Consider the following 24347-nt stretch of genomic DNA (forward strand, 5'->3'; position numbering starts at 1 on the left):
CTGGCTCGATTCCCCCCGGCGCTCGCAGAGCCAGGCTCCGCACAGGAGACCGCACACATCAGGACAGCTTCCCTTACCTGACTGCAATCCCCTCAGGTCAGCACCATGCTTAATAACACACATTTTGACGCAAACAGAGAGCAATTAAGAAGTGGGTGTGAGCCAGGAGCAAGCATAACAACAACGACGACGATGGCGACGGCGGCAAAGAAAGAACATTTTCCAAGTTCCAGGTTAAGAAGTGTGTGTGTGTAAGCCAAGAGCAAGCACAGAGATAGCAAGGATGGTAAAAGAAAGAGCAGATTTTTTAAAATGCGGGTTATGGTTGGAAAGCGTTTCTTGAGGAGGCAGATGGTGTTAAGGAATGAAGACGGACGCTAGGGCTGCAGGACGTGAGGTAATTAGCTGCGTTGGCGCTGGCGGCTAGCAAAGAGTGGCTGACGGGGCCCAGCGCTGACAGGGTGAAGCCTGGGGCTTGACTGCTCAATAAGCTGCGGTCGGAGCAGGCGGGGACGGGTAGCCCGGCTCGGAGGCCGGGCCCGCCTTCCCTGGGGAAAGTTTTTTTCCGCTCCCCTTCGCTTCCTTGGAGACCGGAGCTGAAATCCCGGCACACTCGGCTTATTCTGGCTGCCGGACATGTGAGCGTGCTCAGTGAGGAGACGGCCTCGTTTCCCATGTGATGGATCACGCCGAGCTGCGAAATACTCATTCTCTCTTCCCTCCGTTCCCCCTCCCTCCCTCCCTCCCTCCCTCGCCTTTCCAGCCTGATGTGGAAAACAGTAAGTCGCACGGGCTCTCCACACAGCGTCCTTCAGGGCCGCCGCTGAAGCGGGGGGGTGGGGGGGTCTGAATGTGTAATTAGAGCGGCGCAGCCGTCCGCGCGGCGGTGAAGGCGCTGGAGTGCCGCGGGTCACGGCCTGGTTTTTTAAGAGCGCCCGTAATGACGCCGGTAACCTTTTTCATAAAGGAAGGTGAGCCCCCGCTGCTCCCCCGCTGCTCCCCCCGCTGCTCCCCCGCAGCTGCTGAAAGCCCTAATATCTCTCACAGCCTAATTAATAAATAATGCAGGGGGAAGGAGTCTGCTCGCCGCCCTTAGCCGTCTTCTGGGCCGCGCTCAGAAGCGCGCGGAGAAGCCGCTGGAACTGACGTCCCCGCGCCCGGGCCGAGCGGCGGGGGAGAATCACGCCTCGCCCAGCTCTGCTCTCGGGGGCGGGGCCGAGGTGGGGAGGGAGCTGGTTCCATTAAGGGGAGGAGAAGCTGTCAATAGCGCCGCCGCGTCCGTGTTAATCACAGGCGGCCACGCCGTCCGCGTTCTCGCACGTGTCGGTGCGCCGTGGAAATTAAACTCCTCCCGTTGATAACGCAGACGGGCACTTGGCTGGATTTCTTTTTGCCCGGGGGGAGGAGAGAATTGGGGGCGGCGGGGTCATCGTGGTACAGAGCTGCAGCTTCGGGGGGGGGGGGGGGGAGAAGCGCGTGCAGTATGCAGGCAGAGAGCGGGGGAACGGAGCAGGAAGGAGAGCGAATGATCATCCATGCAGGACAGACGAGGAAGGAAACGGTTGAGGCATACCAAAAAGAAGAGAGGAGCGTTTTATACACGTTTAAGGGATTCCGTTTTACCATGGTTACAGGGCTTCAGTACGGGCCGCTGCGGCTGCTGCTGCTGTGAGGAGGAGGAGGAGGAGGAGGAGGGACTGAGGTTTGGCCAGACGTCTGAAACGAGCACGGAAAGTAAAAATCAGCAGCCCGTCATGTCGCAGTCTGGAGATCAACGGCAACAATGCGCGCGCGTGTGTAAGTTTGTGTGCATGTGTGTGTCTGTGTGCATGTGAGTGTGTGTGTGTCTGTGTGTGCGCGTGTGTAAGTTTGTGTGCATGTGTGTGTCTGTGTGCATGTGAGTGTGTGTGTGTCTGTGTGTGCGCGTGTGTGTGTGTGTGTGTGTGTGTGTTCTTGCGTGCGTGTGCATGCATGTGTGTGTGTGTGTGTTTGTGTGTATGAGTGTGTGTGTGCACCGGCCCCCCTTCACAGCATGATGGCACTACACCCCACCACCACACTCACTGGGGGGATATAAGACCTCTTTAGGGACACTCTGGCTTTCGGCCTCCATGTAATTCCATTAAATCGGTGGTGATGTGGGGCTGAGGGGGGCCCCCAATGAGCCTGGGCCCCACACTGTGGCCATCAGAGAGAGAGAGAGAGAGAGAGAGACACAGACAGAGAGTGAGAGAGCGAGAGACAGAGAGAGAGCGAGAGACAGAGAGAGAGTGAGAGAGCGAGAGACAGAGAGAGAGAGAGAGTGAGAGAGAGAGAGAGTGAGAGAGAGTGAGAGAGCGAGAGACAGAGAGAGAGCGAGAGAGAGAGAGAGAGAGAGAGAGAACAACGACACCCGGCCACTTCAGTCCATCAGCCTGTAAACTGGTACTGACATCAGCCAACTGGGATAAGCGTCTCTGTGACATTTGTCATAATAAAGGAGAGATTACAGGCTGGGCCCTGTGGCGGCAGTGGGGGGTGCGGGGGTGCCCCCCCCCTCCTGAGTGTGCGACTCCTCCAGCCGAGTGGGGGGCGGGGGAGGAAAATGAAAAAGGGAAATGCGGGCATTACCAGGAAGCAGGAAGGGGAGCAGCCCTCACCTCTGGTCCTGGGAGCGCGTTTCCGACGGTCTCTGAACGCCGCCCCAGACTGCAGCGCCTCCAGCAAACTATCCATCACCCCCGTCTCATCGTTTTCTGTGTGAGAGAGGGGGGGGTAGAGTGAGATAGAGAGAGAGAGGGGAGAGGGAGCGAGGAGGGGGGGAGGCAGAGAGAGAGAGATGGTGAGAGGGAGTGAGAGAAAAAGAGAGAGGTGGGAGAGAGAGATAGAGAGGGGGAGAGAGAGAGGGGGATAGAGAGGGAAGAGAAGACATGAGAAAAGAGGGAAGTGGAGAGAAAGGGAGAAGGGAGAGAATAGAGATTGACAGGCAGAGAGGGAGGGGAAAAGAAACAGAATGAAAGAGAAAGAAAAAAAAAAAGAAAAAAGATTAGGGGAATTTTATCAGCCTTGAGGGTTGCCATAGCAATGTCAAAGAATATGGATGTAAAACACAGGCACTATATCATGACTAAAACCAGCAATTTGAAAAGCAGACAAGCCTTTAACGCTCTCATAAATCACACACCCCCCCTCTCCAAAAGAAGGACCTATTGTTTTGTGGCATTGTGACCAATAAAACAGACTTCGGTTCAAACGATTAACCTCGGGCCATCAGCTTTTCTTATGGAAAATGAGCAATAACCCTGCTGGGAATATGCCTCCAATCACACCGCCATCCTTGCACCGGGACCTTTACCGGGCGACCCAGTTACCCGTAAATCGGCCTTGCCCGCGCCTCAGAAAGCCACCGTTTCGCCGCGTTTCACACAGACCATGACACAGCAAATAAACGCACGGCTCTGCAGAAATAAGGGTATGGAAAAAAAGAAGAAAAAGAAAAGTACCTATAGCCTGCAACCCAAAAAAAAGCCAAGAGCGAACGGCTCTCATTTTAATTATCACTGGCCCGCTACCCAGACCCAGCCATGGACTGCAGCATAATGAAGCAGACCGCAGTCTCGGGTAATTAGCTGAACACCAAGCCGTTTGAAAGGCTCGGTGACTTCATCCAGACTGCCCACTGTACTCTCTCCGGGTGATGGGAGAGGCCGCCTGTGAGAGGGGGAGATCTATGCGCAAATCGACAGTAGGGATCTCCAGCTCCAGTCCTGGAGGACTGCTGCAGTGTCTGCTGGCTTTCGTTGTGTTTCAGCGCTTAATTTAAATCATTGATTGGCTAAAGAGTCAGCGCATATCTTGAGTCTAGTTAGCAAGGTCTAAATCGGCTGCTGATTGAAAGGAATCTACACAAACGTGTAGATACTGCGGCTGCTCTGCAGGACTGGCGTTCCAGACCTTTGGTTTCCATGGAAATAATTGGGGAGTGGGGGCAAATAAACAAAAAATAAAAAAGAGAAAAAGATAAAGAAGTGTACTTGTACGTGTAAGGCTTCTGGTCCACTTCTCTGATAACCTATTTTAGCTCCATACACCCCAGTCGTGTGCTTCAAGGGTCTTTACTCCATTCAAATCCTGACCAGCATAACTGTAATAATTAATAGCCTTAATAAATGCAGGTGACCATGTACTCCGTAATCAACGAAAATATAATATTTGATGGTCTTTGGCACTCAGGAACCAGAGATGCCGACTCCTGGATTAGTATGCGATGCCATACATTTTCAGTGAAGATTCAAAACTGGAAGGAAAATAAAATGCATCACACTGCTACAAGCTCTCTCCGCCTCTCCCTCCTGTGTGCGGCTGTGGCGTTTGGGGTCAGAATGCGCACACAATTAGGACTAATGAAAAATCCAGGAGCAGTAACAAGCTCTACTTTCAGGGACTGCAGTGCCGATGAAGTTACTGTGTGAAAGTTTGAGCAGCAAGAGTGAGGGGCGGGTACACAAGAGTGAAACTCTGCTCATCAGATGGTCCATTTTCAGAACCCCAGCATCTCACAGACAATGTCCAGCAGCTAAAAACAATGGGGATGTAACTCAAAACCTGCCACCCCCCATTTTAAAATTCATTCACAAAAAAACTTCTACTGAAAGAACTGATGGAAAAGGAGCCATTTATTTGCAGAGGTTCAGTTAAACTCTGAATGGGTACTGCTCTACATATGAATAGTTTCAAAAACACCACACCCAAACTGTGAATTTCTAGTGTCCAGTATGATGCCACTAACAACGCGCTGTTCTTAGTTCAAATAAATAATTAAATCTTTGCAAATATTCCAAATAATTCCGTTTAGCGTCATAACATTTCTGTGGATAGTGAATAAGTGAAATGAAGGATTTTAAAAAAGTATTAACGGCAAAGATCCCATGATGATTGGGAGGGGGAAGGGGGGGGGAGTTGAGGGCAGGGTTAAGAGGCGCTGGGGAGTACGGGGTCTCTTAAGCAGGGGCGGGGCTGACATCACGCCCCGCCCTGACTCGGACTTGGGAGGGGAGTAAGTTACGGACTGTGCCACTCAATATGGAGGCTTGTGACTCAAAGTGGAGGGGCACTGCTGAACAGCTTCATTATTCAAGCTGAGGGCAGTTTGCGGCTATAAAATCCCAGAGTTCTTTAAGCAGTCTTCCCTAACTCCCCTGTCTTCTGGTCCTTCTTTACCCTGTGATTTATCCAAAATAAGGGGAGAGACAGTATAGATTATGAGGCCAGAGTGGTGTGGAAAGGAATGCGTTATTAACTGGCAGGACGACCCCATCAGGGGGAAGGAGAGAGGGATGATGTGACTACAGTGGCTCGCGATTGATCGACTGGCTAAACACACCCACTTGCGGTCTAATACACAACACTTTGACTACACATTAAACACAGGAGGGTAAACTGAAGGAACTGACTGTAAAATCTATATGCTTTATTCTTAGGGTTGATACTGTAGGTCGAGCAAGACACTATTGCAGTGGTGGCCAGTCAAGTGCCATATAGGGTTAAGAGCATGCAGGTTCTCCAATCGCTGATTTCACTAACTAGTTCCCTCCTATCTGATTTGCAGGTGTTAACTACTGAAATCAGAAGGTGTAGTGATTGGCTGGAATGAAAAACTGCATACTCTCGGCCTCTCCATGGCACATGATTGGGTACTACACTACTGTATATCCATCTGCACAAACAAATTTGGCAAATACAAAAGACCATAATAAAACAATGTTATAGCAAATGTGAGCCCTGCTAGTCACCATGGCTCCATTACATTTTGTTCACTCTTTAAAAAAAAAAAAAAAAAAAAAAAAAAACTTAATTTAAATAAATATAAATACGATAATAAATACGAAAAAAATATGATGATTTTAAGAACACTAGGTTCAGCAGGCAAAGGAAGACACAGAAAACACAGAGCAAAAGCAGACCCTTTCTGTGAAGAGAACAAGCATCGCCGCAGATTGAAGGTAAGCAGAAGGACTCTGGAAGCACATTTCTACAACCCCTTTTCAACATGCATCAGGCATTTGCAGAGGGAAATGGAAAGGAAAAAAAATAACGATATTATCACCGAGCCTGCCGTAATTACTTGATAGATGACCTTTCGTTTTTCTTTTCTTTTTTTTTTATCTCTTCCAACTCACGAGTTTTGAGAAGATACAAGGAAGAAATATTAATTTCATTTCATATAGTATCAACTTTTGCAAAATGCCAACAGTCAATCCACATGAAGGGCTGTAAATCACAATTCAAGGTTATTTTTGAACCAGCAGAAAGGTCACAGATTCCAAGCATTTCTGCAAATTAATATAAATGAATGAACTAATACAATCTGTGTGAAAATTAAAAACCCATAAACATAACAGGGACACATTATTACCACATCTACTCACTCAGCCTTGTTACTGTCAACAGATTTGACTTAGGAAGCTCCATTAAGAACAGCTGAGTGGCTTTGCCCTCAATGGGAAAAGGTGATTATAAACTGTTAGTCTTCTCCCCTTCAAAAGGACTGCCAACAATTTCACTGGCTGAGTGGACTGATCACAAGTTAAAGGTCACACATGTCTTCCCAGAGAAAACACCAAACGTATTCCACCATATTTTCTCCATTTTTCTTCCCATGATCTGACAGGTTTAAATGTCTGTTGTTCACATGTTCCATATTAAATTAATCTAGATCCTTAGTGTGCTCTAGTTCTGCTGGGTTAATGTGAAATCTACACTGCTGTGGGCTCTGCTGGACTAAACGGCCGTAGGGTCCTTCCTTCTGTACAGTGAGCGCCGCCTGCTTTCAGCTCACTTTAGCCGTAAATGCTTCACTCAGAGGAATTCAAACATTCCTGTTAGAATAAACAGGACAAAATGCCACGTGATATACCATATAAGAACAAACACCGAGAAGAGCAGGCTCTTCAGCCAATAAAAAGCTCCCCATTTAAAAAGTCTGGAGTGTCCAACAATGAGAAGATATAATACATAGAAGCATAATATAATGCTTAGGGAATCTAGACTTACAACTCACAAATGCAGCACTACTGTCATACATTTGAACAAGACACTTAACCTGAACTGCTTCAGTAAATACCCAGCTGTATAATGGACTGAATGAGAAAAAAAAACATAACCTGTGTAAGCCACTCTGGATAAGAGCATCTGCTATATCAATGAAAACACACCGTTTCCTGCTGTTCACCCGTTCACTTGCACAGCCACCTGTAATGCGAGCAAGCTGTCGTTGCTATTGGGCACCCCGAACCGTTCCGTGGCCCCGGGGGCCCGTTTAAAAATCCAATCATGAGGCCCCCTCCTCTCCTTTCAGCACTGCCCCACCAGGCACTTGCCTGTATGGGCCTACAGGACACTGGAATTTCAACACCACCAAAAGCTTAAGGAGTAAACCCTGGGGAGAAAAAAAATAAAAACTGAAAGCTTTGTGTTTGTTCTTTCAAGCATTCACAACCGGAATTTAGAAAAGCTGTCTTTAAAAAACAAACATTAGAAGTCCATTGTGAGCTGGCTATGACTTCCCATAGCTTTTGGGAAAGGCAAAGGAGGCGCAATGCCTGCTCTGGGGAACAAAAAATGTAAAATCTGTTTATTAATTTAAAAAGAAGCTTTAGGAAATTTAATGTGCTTCGAGAAAGAAAAACTGTTACAAATGTAATTTAGGAATTAAAATAAGAATGGTCAATTATAGCATTTTAACATAGGATTTAACACATCCAAATGTCCACAGTGAAAAAAATTTGCAGGTATAGCGTGTCTGGAATATCGCTTAGGCTACTGGCAGATTAACTATGATCTTGTAAACAGATTGATTGATTGAATCAGTGCTATCTTAAACTACTCACAGCCTACTTCAACAGCGATTTTGACTGGCATGCACGTTATGGTGCTACTAATATTTCACACAGGAAACTTTGTATTGGTTGTGTAAACAGTCATAAGTTGACCACACAAACCTGTACATGATATTAAAGTAAGGGTCAAGAGACCAGCCATATGAAAGTGTTCGGATGACACAATAAGCCATTAGGTTTTTTGTGGTTTTGTGTTGTACACACCTGCGGACACGCGGCGTTACCACAGCAGAAAAATGACAAGCTTCTTGATGACCATCGCAATCCCACAGCAGTGCAGAACTCAGAGTTACACAAGTCAGTAGAGTCTGCAAGGTCTGTTAAGAAGTAATGCTAACACCAACTATTTTCAAGGGGTTTCAGCTAACAATAGCGAAAGCTAGCAAGATAGTCATGCAGCTAGCTTTCTAGAGGCCTGTTAGTGTGATTTATATCAGAAACTAGCCTAAAAATGAAGTGTTTCCCTATAATAGTACATCCGAATATTGTGATTAAGTAATTGTATTTACTTTCTGTGAGTCACTTAGGCTAGCTAGCTACTGCAGATGGATGTAAACAGAGGTTAACCTTTGATCTACGATAGTCAAAGAAGTTGTTATGGAAAGGTCAGGAGTTCAGGAAAGTACCTGGGATGTAGCCGCAAGTGCCAAATACATGTTTTTTTTTTAGGGCAATCTCAAAAAATTAAATCTTACTACAAAACTCTTTCTAAAGTTCTCATGGGCGTTTGTGGCCCTTCTGCTTGTTGGAGCCTGTTTAATTTGAAACTGTTGAAACTGCTATGGCACACCTCTGGGACTCCACACAAGGGATTTGACTCTCTTCCAAATTCATTACTGACACAGAGCCTGCATCTCTCTGCCCTACAACCAGTGACAAATCGGCTCATCTTATATCAGCTGTGAAGGGTCTCCAGAATGTTCTATCCGCAAGGTTAGAAACAAAGGCGGTCAAGCTTTCACTGGCACAGGCTCCTGAGGCCATGAGAAATGCTCAAGCACAACATTTCAAACCTATTTTAAAGACGCATTTCTTACTATTTGCTTATATAATTTTTTATTCTATATTATTTTAATTATTTTATGTTGTCTCTATCTGACATTGCATATTTTACCTTATTTTTACTGTTAAATTTATTTACATTGTGCTCACAGGTCCTTTCCTGTCTTTGTGTTGAGGGCATTGTATGAAAAGCACTGCATAAGTCAAGCAATTATTATTATTATTATTATTATATGCTCCACTATCACTCAGAAGTGAAAACAGGCTGGGGTATAGAAAAGATTAACAGACAACAACTTTGCAGGGAGAAAGCAGGACCAGAGTGAGTGAGAAATTCAACAGAAGCAGAGAGGAATGCCAACTACTCAAATTTATACCACTCACAAACTACTGATTTACATACATGTGAAGAAGACAGAATCATTTTACATAAACTTTTAAAAAAATAAGTGTTTATAAAAAAGAAATAAATATACAAATAAACAGAGCACAGGCGACAGAGTCCTGGGTCCTGAAGAATGTTGAAACCAGGAATAAGATTAGAACTAATTGCTGTGAAATAGATTCGAAATAGAAGAGAAGCAGAACTTCTAAGAAGTGACAAGAAGGAAGCGAGGGGTAATCTTCCTTTGAAGATAACACCAGTGAACAGGGCTTTGATGTTGCAAGCCTCGTTCTTCCTCTCCTGCCTCCCCTAATTTTTGAAACACCTGTGACTGGAGTTCTCGCTAAAGAGATGTATACCGAACATTTTGCTTTTTAAATGAAGGACTCATGAATACATACATGGTATAAAAATGAAATCAGATCCTGAAAAAAGACGAAAGAGAAGAAAAAGGGCAAAAAAAGAAACTTGCTGTGCCTCGTTCGCGTTGATTAACTATTCAAACACTTGCCTTTCCCTTTTGGCAAAAATAACTAAAGATTAAAAAATAAACTTCCCTTCAGGGGGCGGGGGCAGTGGACCTTGTGTCAATATGTTCAAAATAAAATAGACCACTATATGCTTCAACTATGCTTGCTTCCTATCCCTTTGAAAAAAAAAAAATGTGGCACAAAACAGCTTGTGCATAAAACCCTTATTTTGCATTCATTTAAAAACAAAATCGCAGAAGAGGAAACCCCTGGGGCAGCGGAGCGGCCAGCACAGCCGACTCTCTGCTTCACTGGAGGAGAATGAAGCGCTCTGTCTTTCTGATGGAAAGGCCACGGAGCCCGTGGGTGGCCCGAGAGCGAGGCGTTTCCGAAGATGCTAAAAGCACCCCTGCCAATCTTCTGCTTCCCCACACGGCCAGGGCCCACTTTACTTATAACATCAATTAGCTGAAGAATCACTAGAGTGTGCTGGGTAATTCCAGCCGGCCCGGCCCCTCTGCCATTCTCCCAGCCCCTCTGATAGGAGCGAGCACGTTTGGCGGGGGATGCGGGTGCTGATGTAATCCCTGCAGCTGCGTGGGCAGAGTGCGCTCAGTGAAGAGCTCCAGCCGGGAGCCCTCATACTGCACTCTGCAAGCGGCACGCCATGCTACAGGACGCCCGCCGCGGTGAGCGAGAAGCAGTGATTAACTTGCTATTCCAGGCTGACGTTTCCTAAAAAAAGCTTTCTCCGCATTTCACCCAAGAGCCTCTAGGTCTGTGGGTGCAACTATCGTTCTTCTTATGAGAGAGGTCTTATTGAGGACAGGTACACTACATGGCCAAAAATATGGGGACACCCCTTCTAATTAGTGGGTTTGGCTATTTCAGACACACCCATTGCTGACAGGTCCATAAAGCATACAGCCATGCAATCTACATGAACAAACATTGGTGGTAGAATGGGTCATACTGAAAAGTTCAGTGACTTTCAACGTGCCACCTTTCCGACAAGAGAGTTAGTCAAATTTCTGCCCTGCTGGACCTGCCCCAGTCAGCTGTAAGTGCTGTTATTGTGAAGAGGAAGTGTCTAGGAGCAACGACAGCTCGGCTGTGAAGCATTAGGCCACACAAGCTCACGGAATGGGACCACCGCACGCTGAAGCACGTAGCGTGTGAAAATCGTCTGTCCTCCGTCACAACACTCACTGCAGTGAGTTCCAGACTGCCTCTGGAAACAACCACAGTACAAGAACTGTTTGTCAGGAGCTTCATGAAATGGGCTTCCATGGCCGAGCAGCTGCACAAAAGCCCAAGATCACCACGTGCAATGCTAAGGGTCGAATGGAGCGGTGTAAAGGACACTGCCATTGGACTGGAGCAGTGAAACGTTTTCTGAAGTGATGAATCACGCTGCACTATCTGGCAGTCTGATGGACAAATCTTTCAAATTTGGCGGAGAAGGAATAAGGGTCGAGGGATCTTTTTCATGGTTTGGGCTAGGCCCCTTAGTTCCAGTGAAGAGAAATCTTAATGCTACAGCATACAATCACAGTCGAGAGAATTGTATGCTTTCAACTTTGTGGCAACGGTTTGGGAAAGTTTCAGCATGATAATGACCCCATGCACAAAGCGGGGTCCATGAACAAATGGTGTGTCGAGTTCGGTGTGGAAGAATTTTAACAATGCTCTGATGTGTAATTTGCTGCTCAATAAACATTGCCCTTCTCTACCTACCCTGGAACTTTGTGTGCAAATACAGCACACTGGCTCTCACATCAGTGACTGTGAAGCAGGCAACACAAGTATCTCAGGGATGATTTTTTCTTCTCATTATAAGCAGGCGAAACAAAAAATATATAAAGAAATAAGGAAGGAAAACAGGTCAACTTCAGGATAGGATAGTAGAGAAATGGATACAAAGGGGAATTTCAACAAAAGGCACCTCTATTTGGATCTAAATTTAAACTAGCCAAATGGATCCAACTCCCACACACAGGCAACCCATGTTTCTCATTACGGTGTTCATAAATGCAGTGTTGCTAGGTTCCACAAGGGCTTTTAAGAGTGCTGATGGGTAATCAAATGGGACAGAAAAGTACCCGATATAACCCAATGGCAGGTAAGGTAACAAAAAATACTGCCAGTTAAATTAATGCCAATATAAACATTCGTTAAAATAAAAAGTAAAGAAAAATATTCAAAAGGGAATGAGGATTTTGTTCTAAATGCACATTTTTTTCCAGTTTAATTACAAAGGTCACAAGTTCAGTTTTGTTCACTGCCTCGGGGGGGTGTACGGCGAATATCTGTCGATTTTTAGAATAATACGACAGGCAGCAAATGACCCAGTTTAGGCGCTCTCTTTGTGAGGCCGATCTCCGCCTCAGTAAACAGACAGGTTCTCTCTGCTTTCCTCTCACTGAGACGCAGACGGCACGCTTTCATTTCAGCCCTGTCCCGCAGTTTGGCTTTATTTGTTCCATAAATACGCTGTTCTGAGTGCTCTTTCTGCGATGCAAATTTTAATGTGCGCTACTGCGAAGGCCCTCTGCGTCACTGGCGACAAGAGCATCTGCAAAATAACAGTAATAACAAAGGGATGGTGGAAAGAGGAAGAGAAAGCAGATGAGGTGAATAAGAAAAAAGTATTAGCAGCAGAGGTGCTTATAGTACTAGTAATAGTGGCAGTGACAGTACTAGACATCATCATAGTAATAACAGTTGCAAAAGTAGAGGTAGTCATAGGAATTGTAGTAGTGATGTTGTTACTAGGACTAGTCCACATTGTTGTCCATTTGAGATCATTAAAAAAGTCTGATATTTTGAATCTGAGAGCTACACTAAAGCAAAGTTGCTTTTACATAACCTGGACATCTTTAGGCTCTATGTCTTTTTACTGTGGCAATTTGAATCAGTGCACATAATATTAAAAGGTGAAGTAAATACACACTACGGTGTTGCTCCAGGACCATCATACTCATCTGAGGGCCTGTGGCATTGCGTCAGGTGGAGTCAATGTGTGTGTGTGTGTGTGTGAGCAAAAAAAGAAGCAAAGGGTGCAAGGCTCAATTTCATTCTCCTGTAAGCCACAAGAAGAAAAAAAGCAAATAAATATCCCAATCCCAAAAATACGATGAGCCCTGGAAGGTCTGGACGTGTAGAAGACATTCTTATGGAGGCCTGTCCTCCTGAAAGGCAGGGCAAGCTGTGCTTCACAAAGGGCCTGGGAATGAAGCGGACGCACAGCGGGGACGATTATAAATGAGCCTCAGCCGTGCGCGCCTGTAGCAGAGGCCGTCGCCGTCCGCGTCCCTGGGGGCCTCGCGGGAACTGGGGGACAGCAGGAAGCTCTGTCAGCGGCATGAGGAGGAGGAGGAGGAGGAGGAGGAACGGCCCTTCTCAGCTTTCCCTCTCCAGTCAAACACAGAAATGAAACTTTTCCCCGTTAGGGCTTCCACGCCGAGCGCGGCGGGCCCCGGCTGGGAGGCGGAATCCGCGCAGTCGCTTAATATCAGCCCAGCCGGCGGGTGTATTAGTCAGGGATTTGGGCCCTGATTAAACAGCCCGTGAACGCTGGGAAAGAGCTGACAGGCCTCCTGACGCGACAGTGCGCTGGCGCGCCGTTCAGCGGGAGACCAAACAAATGGGTCTCCGCGTTAGCACTGTTATCTATTAGAGTAGCCATTTACCTGGCTGGCTACTTGCTGCTACATCAGTGCAGAGCACAAGAATGCCCTTAATTAAAGGGTACAGACCAGACAATGCTAACGCCAATCTTGTGATGCAAACAAGCACTAATTATTAAGCCAAAGTTTTTGCTGAAACAGTGTATCATTATTCACAAAAACTACGTTTTAAGTGAAATGCTTGCATTTGCCCAAAGCCACAAAAGACAGGAAATGAAATTCATCAGCCCTAACACTAACACTAGCCTGCTCTCCATCAAGGTGTATCAGCACAGAGCTTTGACAACTGCTACAGCTCTGTATATGTCTACTGTACTTAAAACAGCTTGTACTCACCACTGGGCAGACTGCTTAATATTCAAGCCTTCTTTCAAAGAGCCTAATTCATACTCTTAGAGTAGTGCTCTGTACTGTACTGTATATCGGACATTTTGGACATTAAACCCAGAGGCACTCTTTCAGTAGAGCTTGTCCCCAATCGTGTCAGTACATAGAGCATACAATTTTTAAACTAGTGTGATTAATTGATAGAACCTGCATTAGAGTGTACATTACAGAGTGTATATTACAATTAAAACTTAAGGATATGAATCTAATTTTCAACTCATAACTCCAGGTCACATGGTTACTACATTACATCACAATCATCATAGTACTAGTCCTATGGCTCATTTGGTAGAGCATTATGCTAACAACGCAGAGGTAGTGGATTTGAACTGGGAACTACGGATGCTGAAAAATACATGCATTCAAATACTGTATGTCTGCTAAGAAGTAAATATACATACAGTATGTACATATATGGGCCTATATATATTCATATCTGTCCAAATGTAATTGGCCAATTAAAGTCATGGATAACTATTGCGTACACACGGTCACTCAATGATAGTCACCCACAAATCACACTGATCCTCATTCTGGGGAATGAATATTGTAATGTAATGTACGTGCAATATATTGGAAAAATTTATCTTTCATCTGCTGAATCTATCAAAGTAATTAATAATATGCTGCCATCTTAATACCATGCAAACAATTAGATATAACAGAGAATTAAGTCTTGCTCTGCACAAACTAAATATAAACTATTGTCATTTATTGATTCCCTGTACTGTGTAAAGCCATTTAAAATGCCACCGTGACAGTCTTGGGAATTATATCTTTAAAACTATTAACATCAGTCTTAATTCTTCACAGCACAAACATGTATATGGTTGTCACAGCTCAGAAGAGTATGCATTGGTCTCTTTGAGGGAAGGTTTGAATCTTCAGCAATGGGCCCAGTGTTGAGTACATGTCTGAAATGCAGTAGACATGTACAGAGCTGTAGCAGTTGTCAAAAAAGATGGAGAGCAGGGGGATGTTAGCGTTAGGGCTGATCAATTAAAATTTCAGCCTTTTGAGGCTGGCAGGTCTCAAAATGGCCGATAGAATAAGGGGTCTTGTGTCAGGATCCGTTGCGTTTGAATTGAGTTATGTTAGCTATACCAAAATCGGTAGTTGGTGGGTCCATGGCGATTGTAGTCCACCTGCGAAATGGCACTGAGATTGGTTTTGAAACGGCGGAGATATCTAGGTGCAAATATTGCTGTTTTGAAAGGAGAGCTGACCAAACATACACCGAGTGCCATAAATGATTTAGAATGCAGGAACACTTCTGATGCAACTTGGCTAAGGCAACAGCACCAGCAGCTGAATGAACCCTGATACTATATTTATAAAAGGTGTAAGCTTTGCACGCTAGTCAGGCTCAGACCCACACCCACCTAAAGTCTCAAATATTCAATTACAAATCAAGCGTGTTGATCGTTTAGCTGTTATTCATCCATGTCTTTAGCAAGTGCAAGGTCAACAGACACCCAGGTGGCAGCTGCTACCATTTACTGAACAGTGACCCGGACACAGAAGTCTGTTATCATGCCAATTACCAGAGGTCAAACAAATCATCAAATACAGATGGCAGCAAGTAGCAGAGATGAGAGAACATTTGCATCAGCCATCTAAACACTGAATGTGTTGAAGTAAAGACCGTTGAAAGGTATAAAATGTATCTTTATAAATTCACATCCTTCAGGTTACAGAGAAGCTCACTGGCTTCAGCGCCATTGCTGTCACTGCTGGTACAAAACAAAAGTTCTTACTTCTGGAATAAAAATAATTTTTATTAAGTTCTGTAAAAGCCATCCAAATCAACAATTCATCCACAAAGAGATGGCTTCAGAACAAGTTCATAGGGAATTTTGCCAAGCGTGCACCTATCAGGTTTTAGTATGTTCGCCAATCACTGCAATAGTGTCTGTGATACAAAATTCCAAATCTCAGAAAGGACCTGCTCAACCAATTCATAGCTAGCTGCTGCTTTGAGGTCGACCGTGCCTTTTTTGCTCAGCAAAACAGCAATTACTTTTTCTTTTGTTTAAAACTCACAGGTTGCATCTTATCTTCTCCTGCAGTTTTGATCTGAACTGAGTTCTGACCTTTCATACGTGCCGCTGAGCTGCTAGCATTCAGAAGCAGAGCACTGTTTATAAGGTTGCAGCAAGAACCTGTATTAGAGTGAAGCTCAGTACTCTGCACCAATGGGACTACTGAAAGAAAACGGCAACCATAGCAAACAATCCTAACTGATTTCACTGATCTTAAATCAGCATTGCAGAACAACATCCAGCACTTACTTTACATAGGCCTACATCATTTTAAGTAAACTTCAGAAACTATGTATTTACCTAATGACATAGCACTCTACCCCCCTCTTTGGACTCACAAATGTTAAAGCAAGGTTCTTACAACAGTTTGAAAACAGTGCTGCGGGGGAAGTGGACAGGAAGGTAAGTGTATTGGCACACGAGGCATGGAGTGGGCGCCATGTTGCTCAGGGAAGGTTCCGGCTCTATTGATGGCGCCCTTTATTCCGCTGTTTCGCTCTCCTTGGGGTGGCCCACCCCTGCAGCAGTGTTTCTGTGAGAACTGCTCTCACAAACATGGCCCCCGTGCTTCCGCGCGTTTCCAGGCTGGTTAGAGCGGTGGGTCTGTCCTCACTCTGCTCAACAGCGGGTTTGCGATAACGCATACGACCGCCAGCACGCGTCTCACTTAAACCTCAGCTGGGAGCACGTAACAAGTTTAACACATGAACGTTAATAATTCATTTTCCTGTGGCCGGAGCGTTGCCATGGCGCTGGAGCCCAGCTGGAATCCAGCCAGCCCCCTGTGGAGCCCCAGCGATGGGAATTGGAAGCCGCTGCTCCAGATCAGGTGACTACGTCTCCCCCACCCCCCTCACCTCACCTCACCTCAGGTTAGGGCTCCTAATCTGTGAATGTGTGGACACATGGCCAATAAACTAGCCATTCGGTAGATAATGAAGAATTCAAAGACAAAGCAAATGATAACGAGCCAAACCTGCATTGTGTTAAGATTAAGGAAACAATTATAATGCAATAAATTAAATATATATATATATTATATAGTGCACATGTTCAACAATCTAATTAGCCTATTCATTCACCTCAATAGTTAATTTGATAAGTTTAAAAAAGTGTTACCTCTTTATTTAATTGTTTGCAATACAGCACAATAAGCACAATGTAAACATGGGATTTTTAGTGTTCTTGGCATGCACAGCTATTTCTGACATAATTTGGCTTAAGAGGGTAAAAAAAATCCCTCCAAACATGAAAAGTACATAATTAAGAAAAATAAACAGCTTGTTAAAATTCTGGATTGCGACTGTTGTTGGAAGGAAACCCAGCATACACAGGGGGCCCCAGGACGGAGGTTGAGCACCACTGTGCTACAGCACAGTTTCCATAAACTCCGGTAGGAGGTATCCCTGTGGCGATCCAACATGTTTCACTACGCTGCCCAGTTTTTTTTTCTTGATGCACCATATTTTTATTTATTTTTTGCTTTCCAATGCGCTGTGATCACTTTGCAGTTCTCTGCAATGACTTCGTAACTGAAGGAAAATGAACAGGGAAATATTTCAAAAGCAAGCCTGTCACATATTCAGTTATTTCTGCATGGGTTCCATGAGGTGATTGATCCAGTCAGCCTGAGATAGAAAAATAAGCATGTTTCCTGCTCTTCAAATACGCCACATGGTTCCTGATAAGCAAATATTCGACAGCGGAAAAAATCCGGGAGCCGCTTCTCTAAACAAGGACTGCGAGCGCAGTAATAGCGAAGATAAAGACGATGCTGAAAGGGATAACCACGCCATGTCAGGACTTGGTTTTAAAACGTCGCAAGGAAATTATGTGCCAAACGGTTTCTAAACAGACTGACAGCGTGGCACTGCGGTCGGAGCGGCGGGTTTGAATCCTCCTAGTGACACTGAGCTGAGATGCGGAAGCAAACACACGCCCGTATAAAAGGATAATATGTAAAATTTGTAAGCCTCGCAAGTTACCCTGGAAAAGACTGTTCGCTAAGCTAATGACTGGCAGAGCGGAGGAGGAAAAGAGCAGCTCACAGGAGGAGGCTCGGAGAGAGGACGGCCTGCCTGAAAGGGAAACAAAGGGCTGTTTCGTTTGCAAAGAACCAGTATTTCGGCTTTTATATTTTGTTGGGAAGAGGTAAAACTTTGGACAGCTCAGTTTAGAAGTTGTTCCTCTGAGTGCACTAATGCATTATGCAGAGACGAATGAAAGGCGAGATTATCAGTGCCACCCTTTCTTCTTATTATTATATAACTCACTCAAGGGTCCGCGAAGGAAACATCACTCGCGCCATCAGAGACTGCACAGCACAGCGTTTCATTCAAACAACCCTAAATCAGTGTGTCTGAGAGCTTCATTGATTGCGATGTCGATTTTATATCCATGGAGGGATATCCACTGTAAATCTTCTGCTGTATAAAATGTGAAGGTGAGGGCTGGTCTCTCAATATGCATAGATTAATAATGCAGTGCTGCTTCAATGTCATTTTTAACACCAGGCCCTTATACAAAAATGTGGCTGGATTCAATTAAAATAACTTGGTAGTAACATCATTTGCTTCAAGCCTAATAATAATTAACTTGAAAAATTGAATTGAGTTGAATACCATGACAATTAATTGTCAGTTTGCTAAAAAGAAACAAGCTAACTTGAATCTATTTTTACACACCTCCAGCAACACATTCCCTTCACCAAGCCTACAATAGCCAATGGGATGCAAGATCTAGACGAGCGTTTCGCTCAAATTTCCTCAGTACAGTGTGACCAGGGCCCTCGATACCACTTTTTATTATTCCCACATACATTTATTTCCAAAAATGTAATGTCATCCACTGCTTATATTGCAATTCAGGCTTGCACAAACATGAGTTGGAGGAAAACACTCCATGTGCAAGTCAACAGGTGGATTTGCGGCCACCCAGTGAAGAAGCAGGGATTGCTAGTGAGCACTGAGAGACTGTTATCCAAGCCAAATTAACCCCCCCATCCTGGGGTGATGGAGCACTGGCCCCCTGCTGACCAGTCCAGCTGCTTACAGCCCAGATTCAACAGCACACCATGGGGCCCGTCCATGCACAAGAACAGCAGGGGTGTCCAAACTCATCTGAAAATGGCCGATGAGGCTGTAGGCTTTTGCTTTATTTCAGACCAAGATTACTTCATTGACTGAATCAGGTGTCTCAGTGCTGGGCTTAAATGAAAAATTGGACCTACGTCAGCCGTTTTCCGATGAGATTGAACAACCCTGTTTAACAGGCACACAGCAGCCCAATGTCTTACATTTTCTACATTTCTTAAAGGAAAATACACATATTTCAGATATAGATTAAATATATCTACACTACTGCAGTGTCATACATAAATATGATGCACTACCTTTACAATACCATAATACAACATATTATATCATACGTACATGTGACATTATATAATATGAATGTGCGAGTTAATGGTGTGTGGGCCCTGCGGTCGTTGGTGACCTGTCCAGGGTGTATTCCTGCCTCTCGCCCACTGCATCCTGGGATAGGCTCCAGTCCTCCCCTTCAGTGACCCCCTATCTGTGGACTCTTGTGAACCGTTATTTCTGGCTCTTCTATATGCCTAAGACAGTATTAACTCTCGACTTCCCTATATAATCTTTTTCACAGTATGCCAAGAAACGCCTGTGTCTAATTTTGATAGCAGTCAAATTTTTCACCAATGGAAAATGTGTCTCGATTCTGTTTGACGCTCACCTTTTTTTATCAGTGATAACAAGGAGCTTGACAGGATGCAATTTCATACACTATTTCCAGTTTCACAACTGTCCTGAGGGGAGTGGATTTTAGCGAGCATTTTTTATATTTGTTTTTGTTATGGGTTGATGGGGTGACTGGCTTGGGAGGCTGTTGTACAGAAGAATACAGGAGACCAACAGACCGCCTTTAATTTTTGTTGTTTTCCAGTTCCCCTCTGAGATTGCAGTGGCGTGTAGTTCACAGTGAAGCCTCATCCTAACCTGGTTTTAAAGAGGCTTACACACAATCCAACGCATGGCCTCAATAAAACCCTAATTACATTCCCCAGGCCTCATTTAGAAAGCTCTTCATATTACGGAGCGTCAACCTGATTCCCCTTTAAACGTGCAGACATCCGTTTAAATATTTACTCATTATTTAACATTCCTAGTTGCTTCAGACAGATTAGCATGCTGAAATCCCACTAAGAGGCACTTGCTTTCCTTTCAAAAACAGGTTTAAAAATTGTTTTTTAATTCCTGTTCTTAACCGTATGCCATTAACCTTGCATCTAATGCAGTTTTTCCTTTTAAAAAAAAAAAAACATTTGCCTCCCAATGGGGGGCTGAGCACGTCCAATTCCCACCTGAATTTGGAGCGGCCAATCGTCTGCAACCGCAGACGTGTTCACGCGTAAACCCCACTGCCAATTCAGGAGAGTGTGGACACATCCAAGGTTCTCCTCCGAAAACACGTGGTGTAGCCAGCTGCTTCTTTTCACACCGCAGACTACCGCTAAGCTTTCGTAGAGTAAAGTCAGAGGAAGACCTTTCACATGCGGCTTTAGCATGCAGCACACGGGCACTGATTGTCCAGCGGGGGTCACTGGATAGCGATGAACACTGAACACAAACTGAATGAACCCTCTCAAACCCTGGGCGACGCTCTATGGAGCTACCGGTCACAGGGGAGAGTGCTACAGTCCGGATTTGACCCGAGGTAGTGAGGCTCATCCAACAGCTCCCACCCTGATGCAGTTTTTCATTTGCATCACATTAGCTTACTCTTTAACCTACTGTATTTTAAAGCAAACCCCCCTAAACACACACACACTTTTTTTTCTCCCTCTCTGCTCTCTCATTGCTACTTTGTTCAGAAGTTTCGAAAGTGCTTTGAACGTAACGCACATAAAGTACTTTTTTTATGGCGTTTTTATATTCTAATTCTGAACCTTGCGCACGCATCAGCTGTGCGGATCAGGAGCCGCAGCCGAGCGGCGCTGTGGTTCAGGAACCGGGCTCCGGGCCAGCGGGGGGTCACGGGCTCCAGTCCCGAGAGGAGGCGCTGCAGTTGCAGCCCTTGAGCGAGGCACTTAACCTCAGCCGCTTCCGTAAGCCTCCAGCTGTCCAGCCGAGCGGCGCTGCACAAAAAGGTCCTCCCACTGAGGACCTCTGCCAAAAAAACGAAATAATAATGCATTGCAAATGGCTCCATGCGCGTCTGGAGCGGAGAGGAAAGTGCAGGAGTTGGGTTTGGCAGCGTTGGGGTCTTTTTGGATCGAAGTTCCCTTTGGCTTGTGGGGCTGAAAGCGCAGAAACCGGTCTGTTTGAATGAGGCGTTCTGACAGGGCGCGAGTGGGAGGGTGGGGGTGGAGAGGGGCGCGCCGCCATTTTGCCTAGAATGCCCCCGAGAGCCAGTAACACACACTGTCAGGGGTGAGCATGTCCGCGCTGAAGGAGCACATCAGCACACTGCTCCTGCCCCAACTTTACTGGGCCGAAGGGCCTGATCGAGTCCTCATGCTTTGTATGTTCTCAGCTTACCGTCTTCACTTCCTACGATAAACACCTATAAAACTCGCTTCTATACAGTTTGCTGTGGTTAATTATTTATTTACTTGAGACTTGTTTGAATGGCAGCCAAGTTAACCTGACAAAACACGAACACGCGAAGACGCTGCTACCAGTGGTGAGAGAGAGGGAAATGAAAAAGAGCCAGAGGGGAGAGGGACAGAGAGAGAGAAAGGAAGAGGTCGCCGAGCGCCTCACCCGTGTTGACCTCCAGGAGGCGTTTCTTCTTCTGCTGCCTCTCCTGCTTCTCGCGCTGGGCCTTCTCCTGGGCCGCCCGCACCCGCCTCTGCTTCTCCTCCGCCTCGCGCCTCCGCACGTTCTCCCGCACCGCTTGCTGTGGGGGGGGAGAGCCACACATCAGACACCCGCCGCCGCCAAGGCCCCGCCGCCACCGCCGCCATCAAACGGCCCGGCAGAGCCGTCACCGGGGGCTCCATTAGCCGGAGATGACACCGATTAGGTGACCCCTCCGGTCCCCTCAGAAGACTGCTGAGAAAGAGAACGGGACCTCATTAGTTTGGCCAAGTTTCAGCGCGGGGCTGTCAGTGTGCTATAAGCACTCGTGTGAAAGGAAAAAGCCCCCGGCCCTTCTTCACCCATTAGCAGATGAAGAGCGCTGCTTTTTAGAGGAACATATATGCTCCCATCTTCGCTGATGAAAGGTTGTTTTCTAGGTGTTGAGTACGCTGGTGATCAAAAGGAAACGCATCAGAGGAGCTTTTTCTTGTACGGGGGAAAAAAAAAGTGTCATTCCGTATAAGCGTAGTCATTACTAAATCACACCAGGTGGCAAAAATAGCAGCTCAATACAGTAAAATAAATACATAAATAAATAACATAATGAACCTGAACATGCGCCAATCGCATTAGCGGTTAGGTTGGCATGGACTACAGTAACCTAAAGTTCCTCTCTCAAATCAGCGGAGATGGAACAGATGAAACATGCGAGCAGCCACATTTAACAAATCAGCTTTCAAGATGGAGCCGTCACTGTCCTCCCACATCCTGTCAGGCCCCGCTCCCTCATCAAAGCGCTGGAGCACATGACTGCTGACACGAAGGCCGCTGTCTGTTTCATTACCGCTGCGGCGTCTCGCGGTGAGAAACGGCAGCTGCTGCACACCCCCCGGCACCGGAGCGCCACCGGAGCGCGGCAAAATGGGATCACTGCCGCCACCTGCTGGCCAAACCCGACCCTGCCCCGCCCTGCACGTTTCAGCTCCTGCTTTTAATTCCCTAACAGCAGCAGTCGTTGGATGTCCTCACAGAATGATCCGGAAAGGCTGAGAAGCAAATTGACGTGTAATCAGGTCTGCCCTGGAGGGGTCACCTGTTACACTAACAAGGGGACCCATGAGAACCAAAACCAAGAACCCCCCCCTTCCCCCGAGACCAAAAATCAGCAACACGCCTCTTTACTATCAACCACTGAAGCATGGCAGGTTGATGGAGGACTCCTCTCTGGGGAAAGAAAAACCCTGAAGCTCTGCCACAAATGGCTGCTGTGCATAACCCAGTGGGGGCTGCACTGGTGGAGGGTGAGCAGTTTGCCCCCTCCACTGTAAAGCACTTTCAGATCATCAGCAGTAGTAGTGCAGCCAGCAGGATTACTACACCACCCTTTGCTCCTTTTATTTACTGTATGCACGGGAACATGGTTTTAATTCCCTGAGAGCAGGGCCGTTTGAGAAGCACGGAGCAAGCGGAGTGCAGATGGGTATACGCGCACTAGCGGCTCCGCTCTCTGGGGACCGCTGTTAACAGCTTCTACGCGGGGGAAACACAGTCGTGGAGAGCACATTTAATTTAATGGATCAGCAGCAGCACCGCCGTGGGTAAAGACAACACTCAGAGCCCCTCCCCTCGCACAGGCACCTTGCTCCCCATGCGAGCCTCGTCCTCCCGCTGCGAGCCAGGCGTGTGGGGAGAGGCACATCTCTGTATCGACGGGCCGACAAGCGAATATGGAGCATCGACGCAAATCAGGAGGTCCAGATTCAGCAGCGCACTTTTGACGGTTTCATTTCTGACGCAACGCTCCAAGCTTAACAGTGCTGGAGTTAAAATGAAGCTGATGAGCAATACCGCATCTGCAAAAATGAACATTCAACATTTATGTGAGGAAGAAAAAAGTGTGGAAAAACAATGTTTTTAATCAAACCGAAGGACCGGGCTCAGAAAAGACGAGACTGAAACGAAGCATGAAGTTCGGAGTGTGGAGATCCGTGAGTTACCACGTGAGTAAGAGAGAGAGAGAGAGAGAGAGAGATTGGTTCCCTCGGCTGGCAACCCTGGTGAAAAGCCCGCCGCAGACCTAGCGTCCCGCCGCCCGACCTGGCGGGGCGGGGCCAGGACCACGGCAGGACCGTGGAAGGCTTCACACAGCCGGTGAAGACCACGCCCGCCCGATGAGCGGGACACGGAGGGCGTTCCGCGACTGATCCGCGAGCGCGCTGTCGCTAACGCGCTCTCCAAAGTACGGAGGAGGGGAAAAGGGATAAGGATCTCAGCTGTCTGCGCTTGATCAATATTATAATATTTACGACACCCAGGAGAGATGTACATGAAAGGCCCGGGCTGATAAAGCCACAGAGAAGAAGCACTGACTGATGGTAAAGGTCTGTGCATTATTCTTAATAAATAATAGATTTTGAGTCACACTGAAAATATCCTTCTCAACTGTCAGTGGACTCTTCTGATGGCTGTTATCAGTGGGTACTAACATACCAAAGGATGCTTTCATTTAATCAATAATATCTCGCACTGCCATCAGTATATCACCCACAGCCAAAAATATATATTAGGAAACTTGAGGGGTGAGTGGATGCGTTAAAGACGGTTCATAAATCTACAAGAAAAATAACATCTGACCAGATTAATGCGAAAATAGCATTGATGGAGTGCGCTTTTAAA

At 46.2% G+C, this 24347-nt stretch overlaps 1 protein-coding gene across 3 annotated transcripts in view; it reads right to left on the bottom strand.

Moving 5' to 3' along the window:
• The window catches only part of LOC118214550 (protein diaphanous homolog 3-like), a 334802-nt gene that overhangs the window by 43415 nt on the left and 267040 nt on the right, over nt 1–24347 (bottom strand). For 2 of the 3 annotated variants that reach the window (XM_035394600.1, XM_035394599.1), the window contains 3 exons: nt 21633–21768; nt 2640–2735; nt 1624–1716 (listed from right to left, as the gene is read on the bottom strand). In XM_035394600.1, the coding sequence (XP_035250491.1) occupies nt 1624–1716; nt 2640–2735; nt 21633–21768 (325 nt within the window). The remainder of the gene's footprint in view (nt 1–1623; nt 1717–2639; nt 2736–21632; nt 21769–24347) is intronic. The other variant, XM_035394601.1, reaches the window with a different exon arrangement.

The sequence above is a fragment of the Anguilla anguilla genome, chromosome 15 (genome assembly GCF_013347855.1).
Source record: "Anguilla anguilla isolate fAngAng1 chromosome 15, fAngAng1.pri, whole genome shotgun sequence".
Lineage (NCBI taxonomy): Eukaryota > Metazoa > Chordata > Actinopteri > Anguilliformes > Anguillidae > Anguilla > Anguilla anguilla.